The sequence below is a fragment of the Pelobates fuscus genome, chromosome 3, assembly GCF_036172605.1.
Source record: "Pelobates fuscus isolate aPelFus1 chromosome 3, aPelFus1.pri, whole genome shotgun sequence".
NCBI lineage: Eukaryota > Metazoa > Chordata > Amphibia > Anura > Pelobatidae > Pelobates > Pelobates fuscus.
In genome coordinates, this window is record NC_086319.1 from 248,222,491 (window position 1) to 248,247,478 (window position 24,988).

The 24,988-nt window shown below is 45.5% G+C and overlaps 1 protein-coding gene across 1 annotated transcript in view; it reads left to right on the plus strand.

The window, feature by feature from the left end:
* The window catches only part of EXOC4 (exocyst complex component 4), a 448,906-nt gene that overhangs the window by 336,945 nt on the left and 86,973 nt on the right, over positions 1–24,988 (plus strand). Inside the window, exons 13-14 of the mRNA XM_063448300.1 lie at positions 451–606; positions 5,659–5,837. Of these exons, the coding sequence (XP_063304370.1) occupies positions 451–606; positions 5,659–5,837 (335 nt within the window). The remainder of the gene's footprint in view (positions 1–450; positions 607–5,658; positions 5,838–24,988) is intronic.

Below are 24,988 nucleotides of genomic sequence, written 5' to 3' on the forward strand. Positions count from 1 at the left end.
TCATTAGTTTAATAGTTGTTTTGATTGTTAAAAAAAAAATTTAAATTTTTACTATGATTAAATTTAAGTTAAACCCGAGCCTTAATTTTAATACTTTGTTTGAAAACACAATCTGTAAATGATACACGTATTAATCCACATTTTACTTGCAGTTTCCATTACCTTCAATGAATGCAACTTTTTTTATAATTTGTATTGTGTGTTCACGAAAGTATCATGTCACAAATAATATATTTTTTCTGCCTTTGCGGTGTTAAGATGTGACCTTAGCATTCTATTTGACCCTAGCATTCTTATTGCTGTATTATGTTAGCGCTCAGAATATTCCCGAGTTTCCAAGTTCATTCTATAAGTTGGCTAGTTCTTATTTTTCAGCTACTGTAATCATTTGGCATTTCCCCTAATTGTGGTGACTATTTTATTCTCAATCCTACCTACTATTTCTTCTAGGAGCATTGTTCAGTTGGATGAGAAACTTGTGATTAGTGCTTCTTGGGCAAAGGATGATGACATCACTAGACTTTTAAAGTCTCTTCCTAACTGGCTCAACATGACCCAACCTAAGCAGTCACGTCCAAAAAGAGAAGAGGAGGAAGATTTTATACGGTGAGTTAAGATTGCCCTAAACTGCTTATTCTGTTTGTTAAAAAAATATGCCTCTGTAGTTTGTTAATAGTGATCGAGGCACCTATAATTATAATAATAATGTGAAGTTCTTTTGCACCTGATTTAGAAACCCTGTAAGTGCCTGCCAGTTTTTGTGACTTCTATCTAATTAATATTAAGATAATTGGTAATTATATTGTATCTTTTTAATAATGGTATTACTGAAGCAGGGTTATTTTAGTAAGCTATTCATATGCCTTACACCCCAGATGGTGGCAGAATCGTGTTGGTCCTGTTCTGTGACCGTGATAATTATTTGCCATTTTGAGTATAGCAACATATTGAGGTACGTATGTATACTGTGAGTTGAGGTTGTTATTAAACAGTCTTACAACACTAGACAGGCCACTGCAAGCCTGGAGAGTTCATGATACAATTACCAAGCATGAATTTCTACATGCCATGGCTAAATTCTTTCTCACTATAATCCGTACTCAAAATTGGGTACGGATTCTCTGTTCATTAGGCCGAAAAAGGATTGTTATACTTGTCTCACATTAAGGTAGCTACAACACTTGGTTTTTCAACTTATTTTTAAATGATAGAATAATAGAAAAAAAGTATCACTGAGCTAATTGTACAATCAAAGCCTGGGTTACCAAGCAAAAGATACATTGTCTCCCTGCCGGAAAATGGGAATAGCCAATGATATATATATATATATGTGTGTGTTATGTTTTTAATTTATTTTTTCTCATCCTGTGTTCCAAGTTATTGGCTTCTTTAAAAGTGTGCTCAGAGTTGTCCATCTTTTGGATGCATAATGTATTTTTCTATTATAAAGTAATGCACAAACATCTTGAAATGTATAAATATCGTGATGAAAAAAATCAATATACAATATATTTAGTTAGAATCAATTATAAACATGAAAACTAAGTGGAAATGTCCATTGTCTGTCCCACATATTGTGTTTCTTGATCTATTTCTGAGAGCACTCATAGCTGTTATGGTTGGGATTTTAGAGTTCCTTAACAGGTCAGCACCCATCACCTACACAAGGTAAGCAGCTACAGTTTTAGCATATTAAGCACATTCAGCTCAGCAGGGCAGCGAAAGGGAATAATGGACAGAATCTCCTTGTATAATTAGTTTTTAAAGCCCTAAGGACCGTATGGCACTTGGTGTCCTTCAAGTCGTATAAAGGTTACCCCTCACTTTTACAGTACAGATATTTCAAATCAAGAAGAACATTTATTATTAGCAGGCTTGACTTTGATTTGGGAGAACAGAAGAGACGAAAGATGGAGGAGGCATAGCAAATGATTACAGCTGTCTCCTGCACGGTCACAGTCAGAAGGCACATTAAATCAGTCCCCATGCAATCTGTAAATAGCACATTCTCACTAATAATGGAGCATCACGTTCTGAAAGTGTACGGTTTATTTTATTTATTTTTAAAACCCAGAAGCCAGTAGTAGTGGATTGGAAATAAAACAGAGTTATAATTTCGAGTGACCAGCCTACTGATAATTTCTTTGCAACTGTTTAAATCTAATTTATTGCAGGAGACCTGGCCAGCTGAATGTATTCCTAAAACCCCAACTCTCTGTTTCTAATAGGAACCAGTTTTGTACCACAGACTCATTTTGTACCACAGTGCATCTACAAGTGGCATCTCATTCGTCCATGTGAGAAAGCCCAAGTGCAAAAGTTATCATGTAACAATCTTAGTAGTCCATATCCCAGCAATTTTTTTCTGTCAAACTTGCAGGAAGTGGGTCAGATCACTAAAAAAACGGTAACAAAAAAAAGCAGAAAGCATTATTTTTATGTTTTGGCGTCCACTTTAATGGAAAATATGTTTCAGCTTCCATTAGTACTTCATACATGTATGCAAGGCTAGCTAACAAATTTAAGGATTGATGTTCTTTCTCAGAGAAGAAATGGCTGCCAATTAAGCTGTCCTCATACAGGTTCTCATATGGATTATGGATTTTGAAAGATTGTAGGTGCTTGGTGTTTCACAGCATTTCTGACTCACAATATTACCTTGAGTGTTAAGGAATGCCCTAGTTTTGATATATTTATTTTATTAATATGTACATTCATATTTTTTGTAGTATATTTTTATTTAATATTTTCAAAAATAACGTACAGAACAAAGATGAGCGAAATACAGCTCAACAGGGTCATAATACATAACAAAGAATCCATGACAAATCTCGAGAAAGGTGAGGGTAACAAAAGGAAACCAAGTGTTCCAAACAATTAAAGGAAGAGGAAGAAGATGGGAAAAAAAAGGAGGGGGACATCAGAAGAGGGGAGCACATCTCTCATAGGAGATAAGACCTGACATGGATTGGAGTTTTTGAGAGTCTAGCTAGTGGGATCATATGGCCTGCAATTATACATGTTCGAGAGCACATGAATAATCCTGCAAAACCTCCTAAAAAAACAGCCTTTTTCCTCTGACATCACTAGTGTCAGCACTAGACCCACCTTTTATCATGTATGAAGAATACATACCTACCCACATATCTTATATCTACATACCTACCCACATATCTTATATCTTTAGTCTGGGTTGGAATGTCAGTGCAATTCCAACTGTCTTTATGAACCTTTTGTAAATATCTGGGGGAGGGGGGGAGTTGACATCGATTTTAAGAGGAAGTGATTTTGGTATGTAGACTGTCCATTTAAACCATCCTCGTTTTCACTGCTTCTGAGAATGAGATAAGACCTGGACAGAGGAAGAAGAACTACCGTATATCTGCTTGTGCTATGTTCTCATTTTTCTTATATGTCTAGTGGAGTTGTGCTACTAACTGGAAGTGGAATCAGTACTTCTCTGATCAGGTAGTGTACCATCACAACCAAAACTCTTTAAAAAGCCACTTTTGCCAGTTAGTATTTGGATTACAATGCTTTCTCTCGACTTCAATGTACACTTTTAGAAACATAAAGTCCATTCTTTGTTAATAAGAAGCTGTTTCAGAAGTGAGTACATCATAACAGATATAATTGCTGCGTGATTGGAGAACCTTTAAAGAAACAGCATTTACGAAATGGACAGCTACTTTGGCATTCACTTTTAATGGCTCACCAGACATCCTTACCAATCTGATTTATGAGCACTGATTTATTCAAGCCATTATGGCCTTGAAAGAGAAAAGACAAGCAATATATGCAGGAAACTTTAGTGACAAGTGTTCTTTTTTTCCTTTTTCAAGTGATGTTGTGTATTGGTGTAGGCATTCCCAGCTGGTTCTTTAAGCCAACTCAATTCTTTAAGTTTTAGGTGAGATAAATTCATTGCACATGTTTCAACTCAAGACATCCTCCGTTTGATAATGTTCTGTTTTGCTAGTGACTGAAGCACCCAGCTGTGAATTAGCAGACATTTTATTTGCATATTTGCCAACATCTGAAGTTGCAATTTGCGATGTTAAATCTTACAATGCAGACATTTTTATGCATACTGAAGTATTATTACCTTTCTTTTGTACGGTTTAGTGATCTGATGAAAACAAATGGTTGATGTTAGCTTTAAAGGGAATACAGTAGGTTTTCTTGGCTGTTTTCAAATATTGCAATTCGTTTGGTCTTATACGTGTTCAATTCTATTTGTTTTCACGAGATGGGAAAGGTTTCCAGTAATATGAACTTATTTATGCTAAAGTTATTTTTTTCTATTCAATGGGGAGATAGTAAATGATTTTTTTATAACTGTTCCCCTAATCCATTTTGAATTTCCCTGTTTCTTATCTGGTTATTGAATATTTCGAGATTACCATTAGAAAGTATACAGTGACAGTATAAAGCAATACTATTTTAAACAAGTTTCCATTTTTGTCCGTTACATGTCAGTTTTTTTGTTCATCAAGAACAAGTCAGTATTTTAATTTTAAACCTCATCATGCATAGACTGAATAATAAATGGTGCTATCTGTTTGATTAAGACAAAGCAACCTGTGTGATTCCAGCTATTCCAGCTATTGCTAACTCCTCAAAGGTAATAGGCCTTGCCAGGTAACCAGCAGAGCAAAGCAGGTTGTAGTTGAACTGGACGGTATAGTCTATAATGCATGGACTGTAGAGAAATATAAACTCATGATTTATATACAAGGGAGCTATTGAAGTGTGGCTTATGGTGCATGGTTTAAAAGTTTTAGAATCTTCTATTGACCCTGCATCATGCAAGATGCTAAGAAGTGCCACCAATGGTAAAGCCAGCATTTAGCAATGTATGCACATACACAAGGTAGTCTAAAATCACAATAAAACTCTGCACTAGTTATGATTTCAGTACTGAGTAACTCAGATGATGTTTCATGTTTTGAACTGAACCCTTTTTAAAGTGCTATTTTTATAGGGTGCTCTAGTTAATATCCTTTTACAGTCTGTCAGGGCTTTTCACTAAAATCTGAATTTCAGGAAATTAAATCTGAATTGCAAAACAGAGTCAAAAACAGCAAAGTTATCACTATGGATGTATTGAAGAATTTTTACAAATTCTATTTAAGCCTTAGTTTTGCCATTCAGATTTAAAGGGGTACTCCAAGCATCATGATACTACCAATGAATGGTGACGGATCGGCTCTGGAGATGCCATAATCGCATCCCCGGACCACCAGGGAGCATCAGAGAACATCGGGGGGCCCAGATCAGGGGAAAACATCACTGTGGTGTGTGTAAGGAGGTATATCTTGGGCTTGTTGCACTCAGGAAGTCCTCACTGTAAGTGCCTTTTCGTTTTTGTATGTTCAAGTCAGTCTGAGTGTTAATTTTCTTGTCAAATAGTTTCATGAGGTGTATAGGTTTGACATAGCAGTGTTTTCCAATTAAACCAGATCACATAATCAAATGCCCTCTGCATTATATGCAAATTGAAATGTTGTGTAGCTTTAAGACCTTATCCTATAAATCATGGGCAATGTTATATTTTTATTGCTGCACAGAACATAAATGTAAATCAACGTGGATATTCATTTTAGCAGGCAGGTGATACAATACTTTACAGTGATCTAAGTATATTTTCCATTGCAGGGCTGCTTTTGGCAAAGAGTCTGAAGTGCTGATTGGGAACCTTGGAGATAAACTAATTCAACAAAATGAGATCTTAGGAGATGTAAGTGATCTGAAAGCCTTAGCAAACCTCCACGAGAGCCTGGAATGGCTGTCAGGAAGACTGAAATCTGCTATTGCCAACCTACCAAATGCTCAAAGTAAGTACTTCTATTAACGGTGGTGGACAGCCCCACAGTCAGGCATACCAAAGATGTACTACTCCCCTCCCACCACTGCTTGTTTGGTGTCAGGCAGGAAAGCAGATAGGAGATCAGTGGCTGGATTTTGGTGAGAATGGAGAAACAGGCTTTCTCTGCATAGTGTGGTAGCAGAGACAGTATTCCCAGTTGTATGCATATGTGTTTCTATATGTTTGTATACATGTATGTGTGTATGTCTGTGTATATAGGTGATTGACTGGCAAGTTTTGTGTGTGTTTGAGTTTCTGTGTCTGTATGCATGTATATGTGTCAGCTTATAATTGTATGTCTGTGTATGTCGTTGATTGCCTAAATGCATGAGAGTATGACAAGATATGTGCGTGTGTTAGTATGGTTACTATGTTGTGTTTTCTGCCAGCTCTACTCTGTATGCAATGTCTGCATGGTACACAATCCCATAATGGATTCTGCAGTCGTCAGACCTAATACCTTCAATGAAAATGCAGTGGATCCAGATATGCCTCCCTGAATTATGTTCTAGACGAAGGGTAGTCAACCTTTTAATACCTACTGCCCACTTTTTTATCTTTGTTGATGGAAAAAATGTCCTTACCGCCAACCAGTGCCTCAGTAACTAATTTTATAGCGTTTTGTTTTCTCTGTGTGTCTGTCAGGTGCTGTTTGTGTGTGAAAGGTGTAATGTGTTTGTGGGGGGGGGAGCCGCAGTGGGTGGGTGAGGGTTGCTGTGTATGTGTAAAGGGTGATGTGTGAAAGGTGCTGTTTGTGTGTGAGGGGAGCGGTGTGTGTGTTTGTGTGTGATGGGTGGATAGGGTCTATGCTGTGTGTAGGTGGTTGAGATGTGAAAATCTATCTTAATGTCTACCCCTCCCTTATTCTTACTTTTTACAAGGGAGGGGGGACATAATGCTGCAAGCCCTGGTGGTCCAGTGGTGACATGTTCACTTTAGCCTGCAGCTCCTCTGGACTCTCCTCCAGTGAGCACAACAGTGTATCGGATTCGGAGCATTGCCATTGCTCTTGGGAGGAACACAGACCCGTCCCTCCTTCTGCTGGAACTAAGTGCCAGTGAGCCGGTAAGAAGATCTTTGATCTCCTCACCGTCCCAAGAGGGCTTACAGCAAGGCTGGCTCTGTATGGGCCAGCAGGGGAGATGAAAGGATCTCTCCTGCCGGCCATGGTCTACGGCCATCAAGGACCACTGGGCATTTTCTGCAGAACCCACGACTGCCGACCTGAAATCCCAAACTGCCCACTAGTGGGTAGTAGGAACCAGGTTGACTACTCCTGTTCTAGACAAAGGTTTAGCTTTACATTGCTGTCCTGTAAAATCTGCATGCTAGGAAACCCAAGCACCTCCACACTTCAGATCAAAAAATGTATCTTTGATATGTAAATCAGAATATGGTATCTGATTGCTGCAGGGTTCCTTTAAGAGTTTATAAAGTATTTGATCTGAATGAAAATATCTGCGTCATAAATCAGAGATGAGATGAATGCTTCTAAATAACTTTCTTTCATTATTATTTATCAATATATGCAGTTTTGTTAGTTTTTTTTTTCTCTGGTGACAGTGACCCTGTAACTGATTTACAATCTTTGTAGGCAGGGTTCGCATACCGGAAAATAAAGCTCCTGACATTCAGTTTTCTGTGCGCAGAGTTCAGGCTGAATTTATTTACTCCTCTGCAGAAATTAAAGGTCGAAAGAGCTTGTGGCATGAGAAATCCTTAAATCCTTAATCACTCCTCAGAGAGGTCAGATGATCATAGATTTAAATGGAATATCTTATGAGGTGCATTGCAGCATTGTCACAAAGACCAGCTGCCTTGTGCAGTCCTTTTCACCTAAAGCTCCTTCAGGGGACAGGATATGATAGATGATATTCACTTAAAATAATACAGTTCTGTATCTCAACTCTGCAGTAATTATACTTTTTATCAAGCTGTTCAATCATCTCCAGTCGAACTCACTGCATAGCATGGTCAAACCTGCAGCTAAGGTTGTATGAATGAGAACTCAAAATGAATAAAACTAAACTAAAAATGAATACAATAAAGAGAGGTGAGTTGGGAGAAAAGATGTATATCATATAGAGAACCTTTTTAATATACTTCCTTTTAACCATTAGCACAGTAGTGGTTATGGGCAACGAGTGCCCTGATGCCCCCTAGTTCTAACATTTTGACCTATTACCTATCTGCTGGGTGCTGCTCCTTGCTCCTTCCTTTCCGGTCCTGAGAACTGAAGAAATCTCCTGCTTGGTGTACGCCTGTAGAGGCAGAGAGCAGAAATTGATAGACACAACTAAGTAGTCATGCCATTATGAAATGGTTTAACTTCTTACGTTGGAAGTTAAAGTGTAGTGCTTCTATAGAATTAAGCTAGCACATAGGTGATGCACCTATCATGCTAAACAAGTGACAATGATATTACAAAAATTTATTGAAAAGCATCTTATATAGACAATACATGTAAATATACAGATAACTGGCATCATTTATATAAATTGCATTATCTCCCGTATTTAAATGCTAGTCAAAATGCACATGTGCAAATCCATAAACACATAGACATACATACATAAATACAGAACAATGATAAGGTGCGCTGTGTCTTTAAGACCCAAGTGATTCAAAAGTGCAACTTGTGCAATATATTATAATAAAGTGCAAAGTGTTTAAAGTGCACTTAAATACGTAAATAAATATTATACATACATATGTCCTCTCGATTTATACATAAAGGAAAAGGAGAGACATAAAAAACATAATAGTGTAAAATCGTTTTTTAGAAAATATATATAAATATTAAATGCCAGAAGGGTGCACTCACAAACATAGAGCAGAAAGAGCCTGCTCTAGCTTTAATCGCTTCTTGAGATATACGACTGCATGAACGGAGATACTTCAAAAGAATTTATTTGCCCAGCACAGCATAGAATAGTCACCTTCCTTCACATCCAATTTTCAAATACACACAGAGTCCGGTAAAAGTGCAGCTTCAGGGTGTCGACTGTCCCTTTGTGTTGATCGCCGCTGTGGTTACCGTCTGTGTACGAAAAAAACTTCCGGGAGGAGGGACTTCCTTGTATGCGTGATCACCAAAAAGCTACGCAAAAGCTACGCACCTTACGTCACGCATACAAGGAAGTCCCTCCTCCCGGAAGTTTTTTTCGTACACAGACGGTAACCACAGCGGCGATCAACACAAAGGGACAGTCGACACCCTGAAGCTGCACTTTTACCGGACTCTGTGTGTATTTGAAAATTGGATGTGAAGGAAGGTGACTATTCTATGCTGTGCTGGGCAAATAAATTCTTTTGAAGTATCTCCGTTCATGCAGTCGTATATCTCAAGAAGCGATTAAAGCTAGAGCAGGCTCTTTCTGCTCTATGTTTGTGAGTGCACCCTTCTGGCATTTAATATTTATATATATTTTCTAAAAAACGATTTTACACTATTATGTTTTTTATGTCTCTCCTTTTCCTTTATGTATAAATCGAGAGGACATATGTATGTATAATATTTATTTACGTATTTAAGTGCACTTTAAACACTTTGCACTTTATTATAATATATTGCACAAGTTGCACTTTTGAATCACTTGGGTCTTAAAGACACAGCGCACCTTATCATTGTTCTGTATTCACGAGAGTGTTTTGAGGAGTTTTTACACTTATTTTTTGGTGCAGCTTCATTCTAAGGTAGATTATATTGATTGGAGACTAATATTTTACGAGCGCCTACTTTTTACTTGTTTTTTTGTATATTATACATACATAAATGTCTTACTATTATACGGGTGGGCCAATAAACCCAGATGCATTATTCTTATTAGCCCTACAATAGAACAATATACGCATTGTGAAGTCTACAATTCTAGAGGCTAGTTCTTAAAGATTAAAAACAAATGCAAGCTGTAAGGAACTGTACTATGGTAGGAAAGAGTGCAAGGATAAAGTCTCATTCAATCCTCTCGGGGATGCTGTGTTTAATTTGTGGATCCAGTCTGCTTCTTAAGAATAATGCATCTGGTTTATTGGCCCACCCGTATAATAGTAAGAAATGTATCTATATATGTCTATGTGTTTATGCATTATATATATATATATTTATTTAAGGCCTTGGCCTGTAGTTGTGGGAGAGGCTTGAGTCCCCTTTTAAAGGCTGCCAATCCTCTCCCACCTTACCGTTGATGGTCTGGCGAGTTTGAGAGGATTACTTCCTGTCAAACCGCCATTTTGTTTTCTTACCTGCTTTCCCTCGTGGTCCTGGTTCCTGGCTCCTGTTCTTCGCTTACCTGACCGCTTACCAAACAGTTTGTAAACACATGGCCTCCTTCCGGCTTCCTCGCAGTCCAGTCTCGGCACAGCTAGTGGTTCTAACCGAAAGTCAAGCCTCTATCTATCAATATCTATATATATATCTATATATATCTCTATCTATCTCTATCTATCTATATCTATAGCTATCTCTATCTATCTATCTATATCTATCTCTATCTATCTATATATATCTATCTATATATATATCTATATATATCTATCTCTATCTATCTCTATCTATGTATCTATATCTATCTATATATATATATATATCTATCTCTATCTATCTATCTATCTATATCTATCTATATATATATCTATCTCTATCTATCTCTATTTATCTATCTATTTCTATCTATCTATTTCTATCTATCTATCTATCTATCTATTTCTATCTATTTCTATCTATATCTATATCTATCTATCTATTTCTATCTATCTATCTATATCTATCTATCTATTTCTATCTATATCTATCTATCTATCTATCTATTTCTATCTATCTATCTATCTATCTATTTCTATCTAACTATCTATTTCTATCTAACTATCTATTTCTATCTAACTATCTATTTCTATCTATCTATTTCTATCTATCTATTGCTATCTATCTATTGCTATCTATCTATTGCTATCTGTCTGTTTCTATCTATCTATTTCTATCTATCTATTTCTATCTATCTATCTATTGCTATCTAACTATCTATTTCTATCTATCCATCATCTCCCATCATCCAAATCCATCCACTCCCATCATCCATATTATCCATCCCCAAATCATCCACTCCCATCATCCATATTATCCATCCCCAAATCATCCACTCCCATCATCCATATTATCCATCCCCAAATCATCCACTCCCATCATCCATATCATCCATCCACTCCCATCATCCAAATCCATCCACTCCCATCATCCATATCCATCCCCAAATCATCCACTCCCATCATCCAAATCAATCCACTCCCATCATCCATCCATCCTCACCCACTCACCCACCCACACTCACTAAATAAATGTACTTACTGTTTGAAGTCTCCCCGGTCTTCAGCCTCTTCAGCCTGTCAGCTGAAGCCACTCCCATGCAGTGCTGACATCCTCAGCACACAAAGCTCGTGCACAGTGCTTTGTGTGCTGATAGCCCGTCTGAAGTATTCACGCATGCCTTTTTAGGGCCTCTGAACTCGGAAGTCCCTCTGGTGGCCGTCTGATTGACTGCAACAAGAGGTGTTCCAAGCTTCCAATGTAAACACTGCATTTTCTCTGAAAATACAGTGCTTACAAGAAAAAGGCTGCAGGGAGCTGTAGCACTCACCTTAACAACCTCATTAAGCTGAAGTTGTTCAGGTGACTATAGTGTCCCTTTAAATGGATATTATTTGTGGCTATTTAAAATATACTGAATTTGGCTGTTTAATTATCTTTTAGCTGACATTTGTCATGATGTTCCCACAGGTTTCGTTGCAGAAAAATTAAGCGTAAGATTTTGTGACACCTTTGTCAATACTTGGCCTTATTTGGTTGGTAATTTGATTTTTTTTTTTTTAAAGATTCTTTATTTTTCAGTTTTCAGTTTTCATGAACAAAAGTTAATGAACGTTTTTACAGAAAAAAGAGGTTGGTTAGTTAGGGGGTTACAATAGGATACAAAATATTTCAGTAGGACATGTTTCTGGCATTGTGGTTTGGTATCTCTCATAACCTTTTCTTTTGAGGACCTTGAGTCAGGAAGGCTACGTGTGCGACCGTTCGGGTCGTGTTACCTGCGGTCAGGTGGAGTTACAGGGTTCTAGGGGTGGTTATGAGGCGTCCTTCGAGGTACCTGTTCCGGGATATTCCGGTTATTAGAGATAGTTGAGGTCGTAGGGTCATTAGCCAGAAGCTTTCAGTGGTGGTCCTCCCATTGTTGGGGGGATGGGGATAACTGTCTGGGGGAGCGTGGCCTTCGAGTCGGTCAGAGGTTGTGGTTGTGTCCGTAGGGCCAGGAGGTTAGGGTGGGTGGTACAGGGAGGGTAGTGTTAAGTAGGGGGGTAGTTAAGGGGGAGGGAGAGGAACTGTGGAGGAGCGAGTAGAGTGCTGCTGCCCTTCCGGGTATTCCCTCCGAGTCCAGGGTGGTGGGGTTGGGTTAAGGGTGGGTTGAAGCTGTGCGCTTCACCCTAGTCGTGGTTAGCGTCGGTGGTGTAGGTCGTCAGGTCTCTTATGTCACCATGGGAGGGCATTGTTTCCGTCGAGCCATGGGTCCCAGACTTTGTGGAATGATTTAGGGGTGTCATGTATCTGTGCTGTTAGTCTGTCCATGTCTATGCTGTCTGTGATTTTCGTATGTATTTGAGAGTGAGTGGGTATACGTGTTGTGGACCAGTTTTCGGCGATTGCTCGGCGTGTGGCTAGGGCTATTCTTGCTATGAGCTTATTTTCACTACGGGTGAAGCTGTCCAGGGGCTTAGAGAGCAAAAGGGCCCACGGGTCAAGGGGTACTGGTTTGTTGAGTAGTCCAGATAGGAGGGTCGTCATAGTTTTCCATAGGGGTGTAAGTTTAGGGCATGTCCACCAGCAGTGGAGGAATGTGCCTGTTTCCCCGCACATTTTCCAGCAGAGGTTGGTGGGGTTTTGTTTCATGGCCTTCAGGCGGCAGGGGGTGAGGTACCATCTGAAGAGCATTTTGTATGCCTGTTCTTGATGGGTGACGCAGATTGAGATAGATTTAATGGATGCCCAGATGTCAGCCCAGTCCGTGGAGTCCTCGGGGGGTCCGAGATCTTTTTCCCACGCCGTGATATATGGGAGGGCTATCTGCGTGTGGTGTGTGGTTAGGTTTATGTAGATAGATGAGATTTGGCTCTTCCTGGATGGTGACTGTAGGGTGTCTCTTTCAAACCTGGTCAGGGACGAGGTGGCTGCTATGCGAACCGTGTCGGTCGCTGCGAAGCTGCGGAGTTGGAGGTAGCGGAAGTGATCAAATGTGGTTAGGGTTTCGGGGTTGGGGAGTTCTGTGTATTGCAGGAGCTTGCCATTGGGATAGAGGTGTCCCAACCTAACTATGTCGCGGTCTTCAAAATGGGCGTAGTGTTGAGGTGTGAGGCCAGGTTGGAACATTTTGTTGCGGAGGATTGGGGTGAGGGGTGAGAGGCCTGTGGACAGGTCAAATTTGTCGCCGAGTCGGTCCCAGAGGTCTAGGGAGTGGGTGATTGCTGGGGAAGTGGGGGGTGGCAGTGGCCTGTATTGCCTTTGGAGCCACATGTATTGGGAGGGGTGGTCTCGGCCAAAGATGAGGTGTTCCAGGTCTACCCATCGTTTGTGTGCGGGGGGGAGATGCCAATGTTGGATTTGTGTCAGGTGGGCTGCATGTAGGTAGTGGGTAAGGTTGGGGAGGCCTAGACCTCCGGAGAGTTTGGGAACATATAATGTGGCTCTGCGGATGCGGGGTTTTTTCCCGTTCCAAATGAATCGGTCTATAGCAGTTTGTAGTCTTTTGAGGTCCGTTTTATTGCAGGGGATGGGTAGTGCTTGGAAGGCGTAGAGGAATTTGGGTAGGAGGTTCATTTTAACGGAAGCTATCCTTCCTAGCCAAGATATGTTCATCTGCTTCCAGCGCTCCAGGTTTTGGGTTGCTTTCTGGAAGAGTGGGGGATAGTTGGTTTTGTATAAGGCGGTGGTGTCACTAGTGATTTGGACTCCCAGGTAAGTGATTGCCGTTGGGCAAATCCGAAAGGGGAGGTCTTGTTTTAGGGAGTGGATAGTGGGTTCTGTCAGGTTGAGCGGCATGAGGTCTGATTTGGTGGCATTGAGTTGGTATCCCGATATCTTTGAGTAGTCTTGTAGGGTTGTTATGAGGGTGGTCAGGGTTAGGATGGGGTCAGTCAGGGTGAGGAGGATGTCATCTGCGTATGCTGCGATGGTGAATGTGTCGTCCCTAATTTTGAGTCCTTTGATGTGTGGGTTGTTACGTATGGTCTCCAGCAGTGGTTCGAGGGATATAGCGAATAGTAGGGGGGACAAGGGGCAGCCTTGTCGGGTACCGTTCAGTATAGGGAAAGAGGGGGGGGTGATATTGGGGATTAGTAGCTGCGCAGTCGGGGTGTGGTACATGGCTTGGAGAAAGTGGGTGAGTTCTTGTGGGAATTTGAATTTGCGAAGGACTTCGAATAGATAGGGCCATAGGAGGCGGTCAAAGGCCTTCTCGGCATCTAGGGAGAGTATGGCGGTCGGGAGGCGTTTATGGTTGGCGTACCAGATTAGGTCTATGACCCTTCTGGTGTTGTCTTGTGCCTGTCTGTGGGGGATGAAGCCTACTTGGTCTGGGTTGATGAGTTTGGGCAGGAGGGGATTAATTCTCGTTGTCATGACTTTGGTCAGGAGTTTTAGGTCTATGTTTAAGAGTGAAATGGGGCGGAAGTGGCCTGGGTCTTCATGGGATTTCCCGGGTTTAGGTAGGAGGGTAATGTTGGCTTGCGTCATGTCGGGGGGTAGAGGGTTGCCTTTGAGCATTGCATTGAAGACTTTGCATAGTCGTGGGGTGAGTATGTCTCCGAATGTTTTATAATAGATAGCTGTGAAGCCGTCAGGTCCGGGGCTTTTATTGGGTTTCAGGGATTTTATAGCTGCTTGTAGTTCTTCTGGGGATATGTCTGCTGAGATAAGTGTTCTGGCTGTGTCAGTGAGGGAGGGGAGGGAGAGTTTCTTAAGGAAGTCGTCCGTTAAGGATCTAGCGAGGTCGGTTTGGGGGTCCGGCGTGTGGTTGTAAAGGGACGTGAAGTATTGCTGGAAGGTTTTTCCGATTGTGTGTGGGTCAGTGCTCATTGTACCTTCTGATGTGCGGATCTTAGAGATTCGTTTTGTGTCTAAGTTTTTGAGGCGTTTAGCTAACATCGAGTCTGCCTTGTTGCCCTTTTCATAATACCTTTGTTTGGTCCATGTGAGTGCTTTGGCCGTGGTTGAGAGGGAGAGGCGTTTGAGTAGGGCTCTCGCTGTCGTGAGTTGGTCAAGGTGTGAGGGGGTCGGGTGGCGTTTGTGGAGAGTTTCTAGGCGGCCTATTTCTGAGATGGCATCCATTAGTTGTCTGTTGTGCTGCTTTTTACGCGCCGTGGCTATTGCTATGAGTTTGCCTCTGATTACTGGCTTGTGGGCCGCCCATAGGGTGATTGGGGAGGACACGGAGGGGTCATTCAGGGTAAAATATTCCTTAATGTCATCTGCTAGGGACGAGGTTATGAGCTTGTCTTGTAGGAGTTGTGAGTTAAGTTTCCAAGTCCAGGGGCGTGTCATGTTGGGGATTGAGAGGGTAAGGGAGATGTCGGCGTGGTCCGACCAGGTTATGTGACCAATGGAAGTGTGTGTGATTCTCGATGTTATGTTTGGGGAGATGAGGAAGTAATCGATGCGGGAGTAAGTGTTGTGAGGGTGGGAGTAGAATGTATAGTCCAAAGTTGAGGGGTGTTGGGCTCTCCAGATGTCCAGGAGGTTGTGTGTGTGTAGGAAGTGGGAGAAGGGAGCGTCGTTGTGTGACGGTCTTGGGTCGTTCTGAGTTTTGGTGGTGCGGTCAATGGACGGGTGGTGTGTGGCGTTGCAGTCGCCACCTACAATGGTGAATGTGGCTTTGATCGTAGTGAGATGTGCTGAGAATGTTTGCCAGAAGGTTGCGTCTGGGGTTGTAGGGGCGTATAGGGAGGTGATGGAGTAGGTTGAGGAGCCTATTTTGCCTGTGAGCGTGAGGTATCTACCTTGTTTATCTGGGAAGGTTTGGATGTCGTTCAGGGGGCAGGATGCTTTAAGTATGATAGCCACCCCTTTGGTTTTAGCTTCTGGGGAGTTGGCGAGAAAGCTGCGGTTGTAGTGTTTGTTCCTGAGTGGGAAGTGTTTGTGGGGGGTGAAGTGTGTCTCTTGGAGCAGGAGAATGTCTGCTTTTTGGTTGTGTGCCCATCGTAATAGGGCATGGCGTTTTTTGGGGTTGTTAAGGCCCTTAGCGTTAATGGAGACACAATGTAAGTTGAGTGGCATGGTCAGGAATGGTCTGGTCAGGTGTCGTAGCGTATGAGGGGGGTGTTGGACTGGTCAGTGGGGAGGAAGGGAGGAGGTTTGGGCCCGGGTGGTCCCGGAAGGGCAGCAGGAGGATTCAGAAGACGGGTAAGGTGTATGGGGAGGGGGGTAAACGTGCTGGTCTTACGTCAGTTGCCAGCAAAGGTGAACTGTGGTACCGGGGGTCTCACTGGTCAGTGTAATCGGAGACCGGCGGTACGGAACAGGTTATGTGGGGGGAGTAATGGTCGTTCGTCTGAGAGTGGGCGGCAAACGGCAAATAGGTTCGTATGGGCAGTCTTGTTTTAGTAAGGAACCGGGGAGAATGAAACCTGGAAGGTAGGCTTCTTAACTATATACAATGGAGTTTAGAGGTTGTCGCGTCTTTTGTGTTTGGCTTTACCCTTCTGTTACTTTTCTGTTTTGTCCGGGGGGGGGGGGGGGGGAGGGGGACACACAGGAACAAGTTGTGGGAACAAGTTGTGGGATACAATAAGTGCCCTGTGAAATAAGCATTTTTAACAGTTATCACAAGTTATTACATATATCACAAGGAGCTGTATGGCATGCGTGTAAGATAAGAATAGTTTGGGTTGTCATCATGTATCTATACTTGATCAGCCAAGATTGAAACTGCTTTCATTCCTTAAGTGGGTGGAATGTCAAAGTATTAAACCACTGTAGTTGTGTGTGGCTGGGAAATACCTCCCTGCAGGGGTCCCTGCCTTTGACCTCCCTATGGTTTGTCAGGCTTTTTCATCCTGTCTTAAGCTACTGATCAGTCAGTAGTCAATATTTTGTCTGAGATTGTCCGGGGCAGGGTGGCACTGACCTGGCTGATCATTCTTTAGGTGTGGGTGGTCCGGCCAGGCCGGAGGGTCGTGTTGCCCCGGTCCCAGTCTCTCTGGGGACGTGAGGGGCTATAGTGCCTCCCGTGAGTGTCTGGGGTCATTGTAGTTGACGGGGAATGTCTTTTCTGAGTGGCTCTAGGCCGTCGCGGCCCGCCGCCCCCCCCGTCCCGTGGGAGGGGGGGGGGGGGACGGCCGCCAGGGCCCAGACCATCTGTAATTTACTGTCTACGCACTCCCGTCCTTCAGCCAGGTTGCGTGCTCTGTGACTTAAGGGAGCCGTTACCTTATCTGTTACTGGGCCTCCGCAGCCCGCCACCCCCCACCCCCGTTGGGAGGAGGGGGGGGGAAGGCCGCCAGAGTCCCACTGTGTTCCATCAAGCCCGCCTCCCCCAGTCCCCCCAGTGCTTCAAGTGAGGTTGTGTGTGAGCCACATGGTGCATATATCATATCATGTCATCCCTGCCCGAGGCCGTCGCGGCCCCCTGTCCCCCCACCTCAGAAGAGGGGGGGGGAGGGGGGACCACCAGGGCCCCGGGTCCCTCCACCCTGTCCATTTCCCCCCACCCCAAACAGTAGGAATAAGGCAAAAAAAGGTTGTCCCCGCTGTGATCTTACTGTAGTCCCAATGTACTTAGAGTTTTCACAGTTCGATCTCTATCAGCCGGGTCTTGGGGTGTGAGTTGGAGTGCTTCATCGCTGGGTGAGGTCGCCTTCATCTGCGGTTGTGGATGATGGACAGCATCTTGTGGATCTTGGGGTGGGTCGCTGGAGCCTGTTGTGGCCTCAGGTTGAGGTCGGCAGGCCGGTATGCCTCAAGGCCGGCAGCAAGGGTAGCTGTGGTGGGTGGTCGCGTCTGCTGGGATAAGGCCCTGGTGATGCTGAGTGAGTGAGTCCTGAGGGCCAGAGGGCAGGTATAGGTGTTGAGTGCATTTTGGCAGGTTCTGGGGTTTGCGGTTAGGTCGTTAGTTTCGGCTTGGCAGTGCTGATGGCATTAGTTCTGTGTGTCCGGGGTCGGTTAGTAGGGTGGGCTTGAAGTGAAGGTGCCATGAATGGAGCCAAGACGCGGCTGTGACAGTGGGCTTCGGTTTAGGCTGGAGGCTGTCTAGGGCGTTGTCTTCTGTCGCGTTCCCTTTGTGGCTGTTGGTCCCATGGTCCGTGTTGAGCCGCTGGTTGTCGTTGCGGGGCAGCGTTTGGGTCTAGGATTAGGTCTTGGAGGCCTAATTGCGTAGCGAATTCTTGGGCTTCCGATGGTCTGTATAGCGTGTATGTGTGGTTGTCTCGCCGCACCATAAGTTTGAAGGGATGGCCCCATGAGTAGCGAATTCTCCGAGCCTGGAGGGCTTGGGTCAGCGGTTTAAGTTCTCTGCGTTTGCGGAGGGTCGTGGGTGCTAGGTCTTGGTATAGTTGCACCGTGTGGCCTTCAATCTGCAGTGGGGTCTCTCTGGTGGCCCGCATGATCGCCTCCTTAATGTGGAAGTAGTGGCAGCGAACTATAATATCTCGGGGTTGCGATGAGCCTGCTGTGGGTGGGCGAAGGGCTCTGTGTGCCCTGTCTAGGAGGAGGTCGGATGGCGAGGCGTCTGGCAGCAAGCTGCTGAAGGCCTCAAGGAGCATGGCGTTAAGGGTTTCTGGTGCAGCGGATTCAGGCAGGCCCCTTATGCGAATGTTGTTTCGCCTTGACCGGTTATTAAGGTCTTCTTGCAAGTCTTCCAGGTAGGCTATTTGCTCTTGCATGTCTTTAAATTTGTCTTCATGGTTGGAGGTTATGGCGGTAACGTCAGCCATTTTGGATTCTAGCGTGTGTGTGCGCTTAGTTAGGGCGGTCAGGCCTTCATTGATTGGGGCCAGATGCTTAGTAAGTTCATCTGCCACTAGGGATTTCATATCTGTGAGTAGTTCCTTGAGGTCTTGCCTGGTAAGGGGTGATGTCTCCTTCCTATGGCTAGTAATGCTGGTGTCAGAGTCTGAGTCCGAGGCCTGCATGCTGTGTGCGCATGGCGCCTCTCTGTCTGACCTGGTTCTGAAGATTGGTGCCACGGCCGTTCCGGACTTGGATTTTCGTCCGCCTCCCATTTCAGCTTGCTCCGGTGTGGGTCGGGTATGCAGTGCTCGGTTCACGGGTGGATTGCCTGTGTTAATGCCCGTTTTTTGTGCTTAAGTTGCGTTTGCCGCCACGGAGCTCTCTCAGATCGCGGCCATCTTCATCGGCAGTCAGGCTCCGCCCCCCCGGTAATTTGATTTAAGGTTGTACTCATTGAAAGTTTTATTTTATAGTGGGCATTAACATCTCGCATTCCTTTAGGTGCCTTGGTCATACATGACGGTTGCTTTACAAGCACTACAATTCCGTCATTTGCCTCTGTCATATTTTCACTGCTCATCTATAGGTTCTCGTAGGTTTCCTTTTATTGTTCGGGCCCACGATATGGCCCACTCACATAAATCTATACGCACAGATACTCGTCACATCTTATCTATGGGTTGCAGCATGTATCTACTCCCACCCTCTCGTTCCTATATTTGTGCATAGAATCTCGTCCTGACTCAAACTTTGTCACTCCCATTTTATCTTATGCTTTAGTTACCACTGAGAGACCAGCACCCTGCCACAACGTTTCGGTGGCCTCAAACTCCCATCGGGCCAACCAGGCCCGGACTGGCCATCGGGCACACCGGGCAAATGCCCGGTGGGCCGCGGTGGGCAGGGGCCGAGGCCGGCAGGGGAGGTCCCAGGATCTCCCCTGCCGGTCTATGCAGGGCCGGCACTACCCGAGCGCCGGCCCCGCTGTTTGCCACGATGGGCCGGTGGGGAGATCAAAGATCTCCCTCACCGGCCCATTTAAATAGACCTGAGGCACATGCGGCTGGGGAGGGAGGGAGGGAGGGAGAGGACCCGGCGGAGCTCTATCTTGCAGCTCCGCCGGGTTCCTCTTGCGAGATCCGGTCGTTGCCATGGCGACCGGATCTCGCGAGAGTGAACTCTAGCCCACAGGCTAGAGTTCACTCACCCACTGGACCACCAGGGAAGGTGTCACCGTGCCGGTCCCCCCTCCCACTCACCACCGTGCTGGACCCCCCCTCCCACTCACCACCATGCCGGACCCCCCCTCCCCTCCCAGGCTAAAGGTAAGAAGGGAGAGGGGGGGGGATATAATGCATGCTTCTTAGATTATTTTTTTTCCCTTCTAACATTCACCCTCACACACATCACACTCAGCACCCCCACACACATCACACTCAGCACACATCACACTCAGCACCCTCACACACATCACACTCAGCACCCTCACACACATCACACTCAGCACCCTCACACACATCACTCTCAGCACCCTCACACACATCACACTCAGCACACATCACACTCAGCACACATCACACACATCACACTCAGCACCCTCACACACATCACACTCAGCACCCTCACACACATCACACTCAGCACCCTCACACACATCACACTCAGCACCCTCACACACATCACACTCAGCACACATCACACTCAGCACCCTCACACACATCACACTCAGCACTCTCACTCCCATCACACTCAGCACCCTCACACACATCACTCTCAGCACTCTCATCCACATCACACTCAGCACCCTCACACACATCACTCGCAGCACTATCGCACTCAGTACTCTCACACACAGCACTCTTACACACATCACACTCAGCACCGTCACACAAATCACACACGCCTCTCACACAGCACACTCTCACACAGCACACTCTCACACAGCACACTCTCACACAGCACCCACACACAGCACCCCCACAAATCACACAGCACCCTCACACACAAAACACACACACACACACAGCACCCTTAAAGGACCACTCTAGGCACCCAGACCACTTCAGCTTAATGAAGTGGTCTGGGTGCCAGGTCCAGCTAGGGTTAACTAATTGTTTTATAAACATAGCAGTTTCAGAGAAACTGCTATGTTTATCAATTAGTTAAGCCTTCCCCCCTAATCCTCTAGTGGCTGTCTCACTTACAGCCACTAGAGGCGCTTGCGTGATTCTCACTGTGAAAATCACAGTGAGAGCACGCAAGCGTCCATAGGAAAGCATTATGAATGCTTTCCTATGTGACCGGCTGAATGCGCGCGCAGCTCTTGCCGCGCGTGCGCATTCAGCCGACGGGGAGGATCGGAGGCGGAGAGGAGGAGGAGAGCTCTCCGCCCAGCGCTGGAAAAAGGTAAGTTTAACCCCTTTTACCCTTTCCAGAGCCGGGCGGGAGGGGGTCCCTGAGGGTGGGGGCACCCTCAGGGCACTCTAGTGCCAGGAAAACGAGTATGCTTTCCTGGCACTAGAGTGGTCCTTTAAACACAACACCCTCACACACAGCACCCTTAAACACATCACACACAGCACCCCCACACACATACACGGCACCCTCACACACATACACGGCACCCTCGCACACATACACAGCATCATCACACACAGCACCCTCAAACACAGCATCCATCACAAACACATACTGCACCCTTCACGTACACACCACACCCCTCACTGCACCTCACACACATACACACAGAACCCCAACACACTGCACCAAACACACACACAATACTTTCAAACATATTTATATAATATATATATATATATATATATACACACACACTACAGCACCCCTTTCACACACTGAACCCCTCACACACATATTGCACCCCTAAACACATTACATTCCAGACACACACTAGATCCCTTACCCAACTCTGGATCATATACACACACTAGATCCCTATATACACTCTGATTCCGTTATATACACACACTCACTAGATCTCCTACACATTCTGGGTCCTACAAACACACACTAGATTCCTGTATACACACACACTACATTCCTAACATACACACTCTGGATCCCTTATACACACACTAGATTCCTTGTAAACAAACACATGCTACACCCCTAAACACACACTCTACAACCACTACATCACCTATATACACACACACACACACACACTATAGCCTGTAGGCACACACTTAATACATCCCCTATACACACATTCTCTACAGCCCCTAGCCACATATGCATTACATTACACCACAAACACAACACGACTTAAACCGACCTTATTACACAATACCACACCACAATCAACTCACTCTACACACACACAATCCCACAAGCAGGCTCCAAACACATGCACAATGCTCTTTCCTGGCCCTTTTATCTCCTGGTATCGATTTATAGAGACACCAGAGACAAGTTGCAAGGAAACACAGTGCAAGCATGTTATTAAGTTTGCTTGCACTGTGCAGAACAAATACATGTTTTTTTTTTTTTTCTCGTGCTAGAGCTCTTTAGCAGAGCTCTGCCCTGGAAGATGATTGACCCAACGCTCACTTTGAGAGGGGGCGTGTTTGTCATTGGTGATGACGAAACACACCCTCTCTGCCCCGCCCCCTTCTTAGTGGGCCACTGTGCTAAAAAAATGCCCGGGCCTAATTTTTCTCCCAGTCCGGCCCTGGGGCCAACGCATAGTTAGGGCCTCTCACGCCGCTTGGCAATTAGTAGGGACTCATCTGTCACGTTAAAGTAGCTTAATACTTTGCCGCTTGGCTTCTAGCTAGCCTGACAGTACCCGGTCTCTTTGTCTCACTTATAGTAATTAAGTAATTAAGTTGGATATATATTTTTTCAGTTATGTATCAAGTTCCTGAGGCACTTGTGCTTTTAGTTCAGGTTGTCAACAAAAGAGAGTGAGGAGCGAGGATCCCAAAAATGTGGGAAACCGATCCCCTCAACACTAGTACCCCTTCTGGAGCAATAGTACTATATACACCCACTACCGTGTATTATACAGAGTGAACAAAAAAATAATAAAATTTTATTGAAAAATATTAATATTAAAAATATATAATACACCAAACTGCTATAAATAAGTGAGGAATAAAGTGACTTAAAAAGTCAGCCTGGGGGGCGTGGCCTGGAGCTGGAGCAAGATGGACGTGTCCAAGTGAAGCTCCGCTAGGACCACGAGGCCAATTGCTAACTTAAGCCTAAGAAAAGCCTAAAAGACATACCTGTCAGAGATACTTTGTTGGGGTATCGTCATGGACAGACGAACCCTGAAAAAACTGCCCAGAAAGCAGGTAGAACAAGGAGCAACGGTGCCGGAATTATTCGCGGCCTCCCGCGCCATGAGATCGGACACCCAAGATGGCGGACGGGAGAGCCCGAGGGCGCCTCGCTCACCTCCCAGCCCAGGCGCGGCGGCGGCTTCGGATGTCTCTGAGGCCAACGCTGCTCAGATCCTGGCTAAGTTGGCGGAAGTCCAGGGTTATCTGGCAGCCGAGATAACCAGAACCACCCGTGAAGTCAAGGCCGAGATTCAGGCCCTGGGTGTGAGGACGGCAACGTTGGAGCAACGAGTGGAGACCACCACCGCGGCCCATAATGCTGCCTCAGCCCAGATTAACCGGCTTTCCGCTAGGGTGTCTACGGTAGAATCTGCCCTGGACGACCTGGGGAACAGGTCCCGGAGGAACAACATCAGGCTTCGGGGCCTTCCTGAACAGGAGGGAGAAGGCTCACTGATGGGGGTCGTGACTAAGATCCTGCGGCCTCTGCTGCCCGATGTGCCGGATCACCAGTGGCACATAGAGAGAGCGCACAGGGCGCTTAGGGCGAAGCGGATGAATGATGCCCGCCCAAGGGACGTGATTATAAAATTCCTATTTTACAAGACGAAAGAAGCCCTAATGCTACGTGGCAGGGAAGGCCCTATTCGTTACGGCGGGGCAGAACTTACCCTGTTCCACGATTTGACTCCAGCTACCCTTCAAAAGCGGAGGCAGTGGCGCCCGGTGACGGGGCTGCTGCAGAAGCATGGGGTGAAGTATGCCTGGGGTTTTCCGTTCAGGCTGCTCGCCTTTAAAGATGGGCGCACTAGCGTGTTGCAAGCGGATGGAGATCCGGTGGTGTTCCTGAAGAGCCTCGGAATCCAAGACCCTGTATCGCTGATGGAGCTCCCTCAGGCTGAGGAGGCCCTGCGCCCCCTCCCCAGAGAGTGGTACGAGGCGGACGACTGAGGTGCACGGATTCCAGATGGTCCGGATGCACGGGGAGTCGACGAGGAGGAGATCGCGCCGGGTGAGAGCCCAGGGGGGGTATGTAGGATGCGTATGGGATGGTGGGTCTTGGGGCCCAGCCCACTATGGGGCGATTTCTGGGGGGCTCAGCTTGGAAGCAGCGTTTGGGGCTGCAAGGGTGTTCCTCGGGGTTTGATGTGTTGCGGAGGTGTCCTCCCCTCGTTGGGTGGGTTAGGGTTGTATATTGCTAAATCGGGATAGAGTTTTGTTCTTTTTTGCTTTTCGCTCCTCGTTTATATTCAAAGTTTTTATGTCCCTCTCATATTTCTGTGGGCATTAGAGTGTGGAAGGGTCATTGTAACTTTTTGCGGGCGGCGGGGCTATTGGGGGATGGGGTGTCTGAGACTTTGTCCTCCGCTTTTTCTCCCCACTACTGCCTTGACGGGGGCCACTGATACTCCGCTTACTGCGGCATTGACTCCCTTTGGGGTATGGATTATGTACTCCACATGTATTTGCTCGGGGGGTGGGGGGGTGGGTGCTTGGCTACTCCTCCATGCCTCCTTATGTCCTCCAACTAAGACCTTGATCGCTTAGGCATGCCGGGACGTGCTTGGGCGCCTGTTGGGGGTGGTGGGGGTTATGTCTGGCGTCGGGAGGCTCGCGCGGCCTACTATGCTTGACCCGGCTGGGATCCTTCCCCCGGGCGGGAGTGGCGGGTCGCGGGACACCCTGACTGGGTGGCGATCGAAGTTACATAGTGTATCACGGGGGGGGGGGGGGGGATATCGGGGCGGAGTGAGGGGGTTAACGTGTTTTAGGGAATCCCTTCCGGGATGGGGTCACGCACCCCTGCATATTCCTCACCATTAGCAT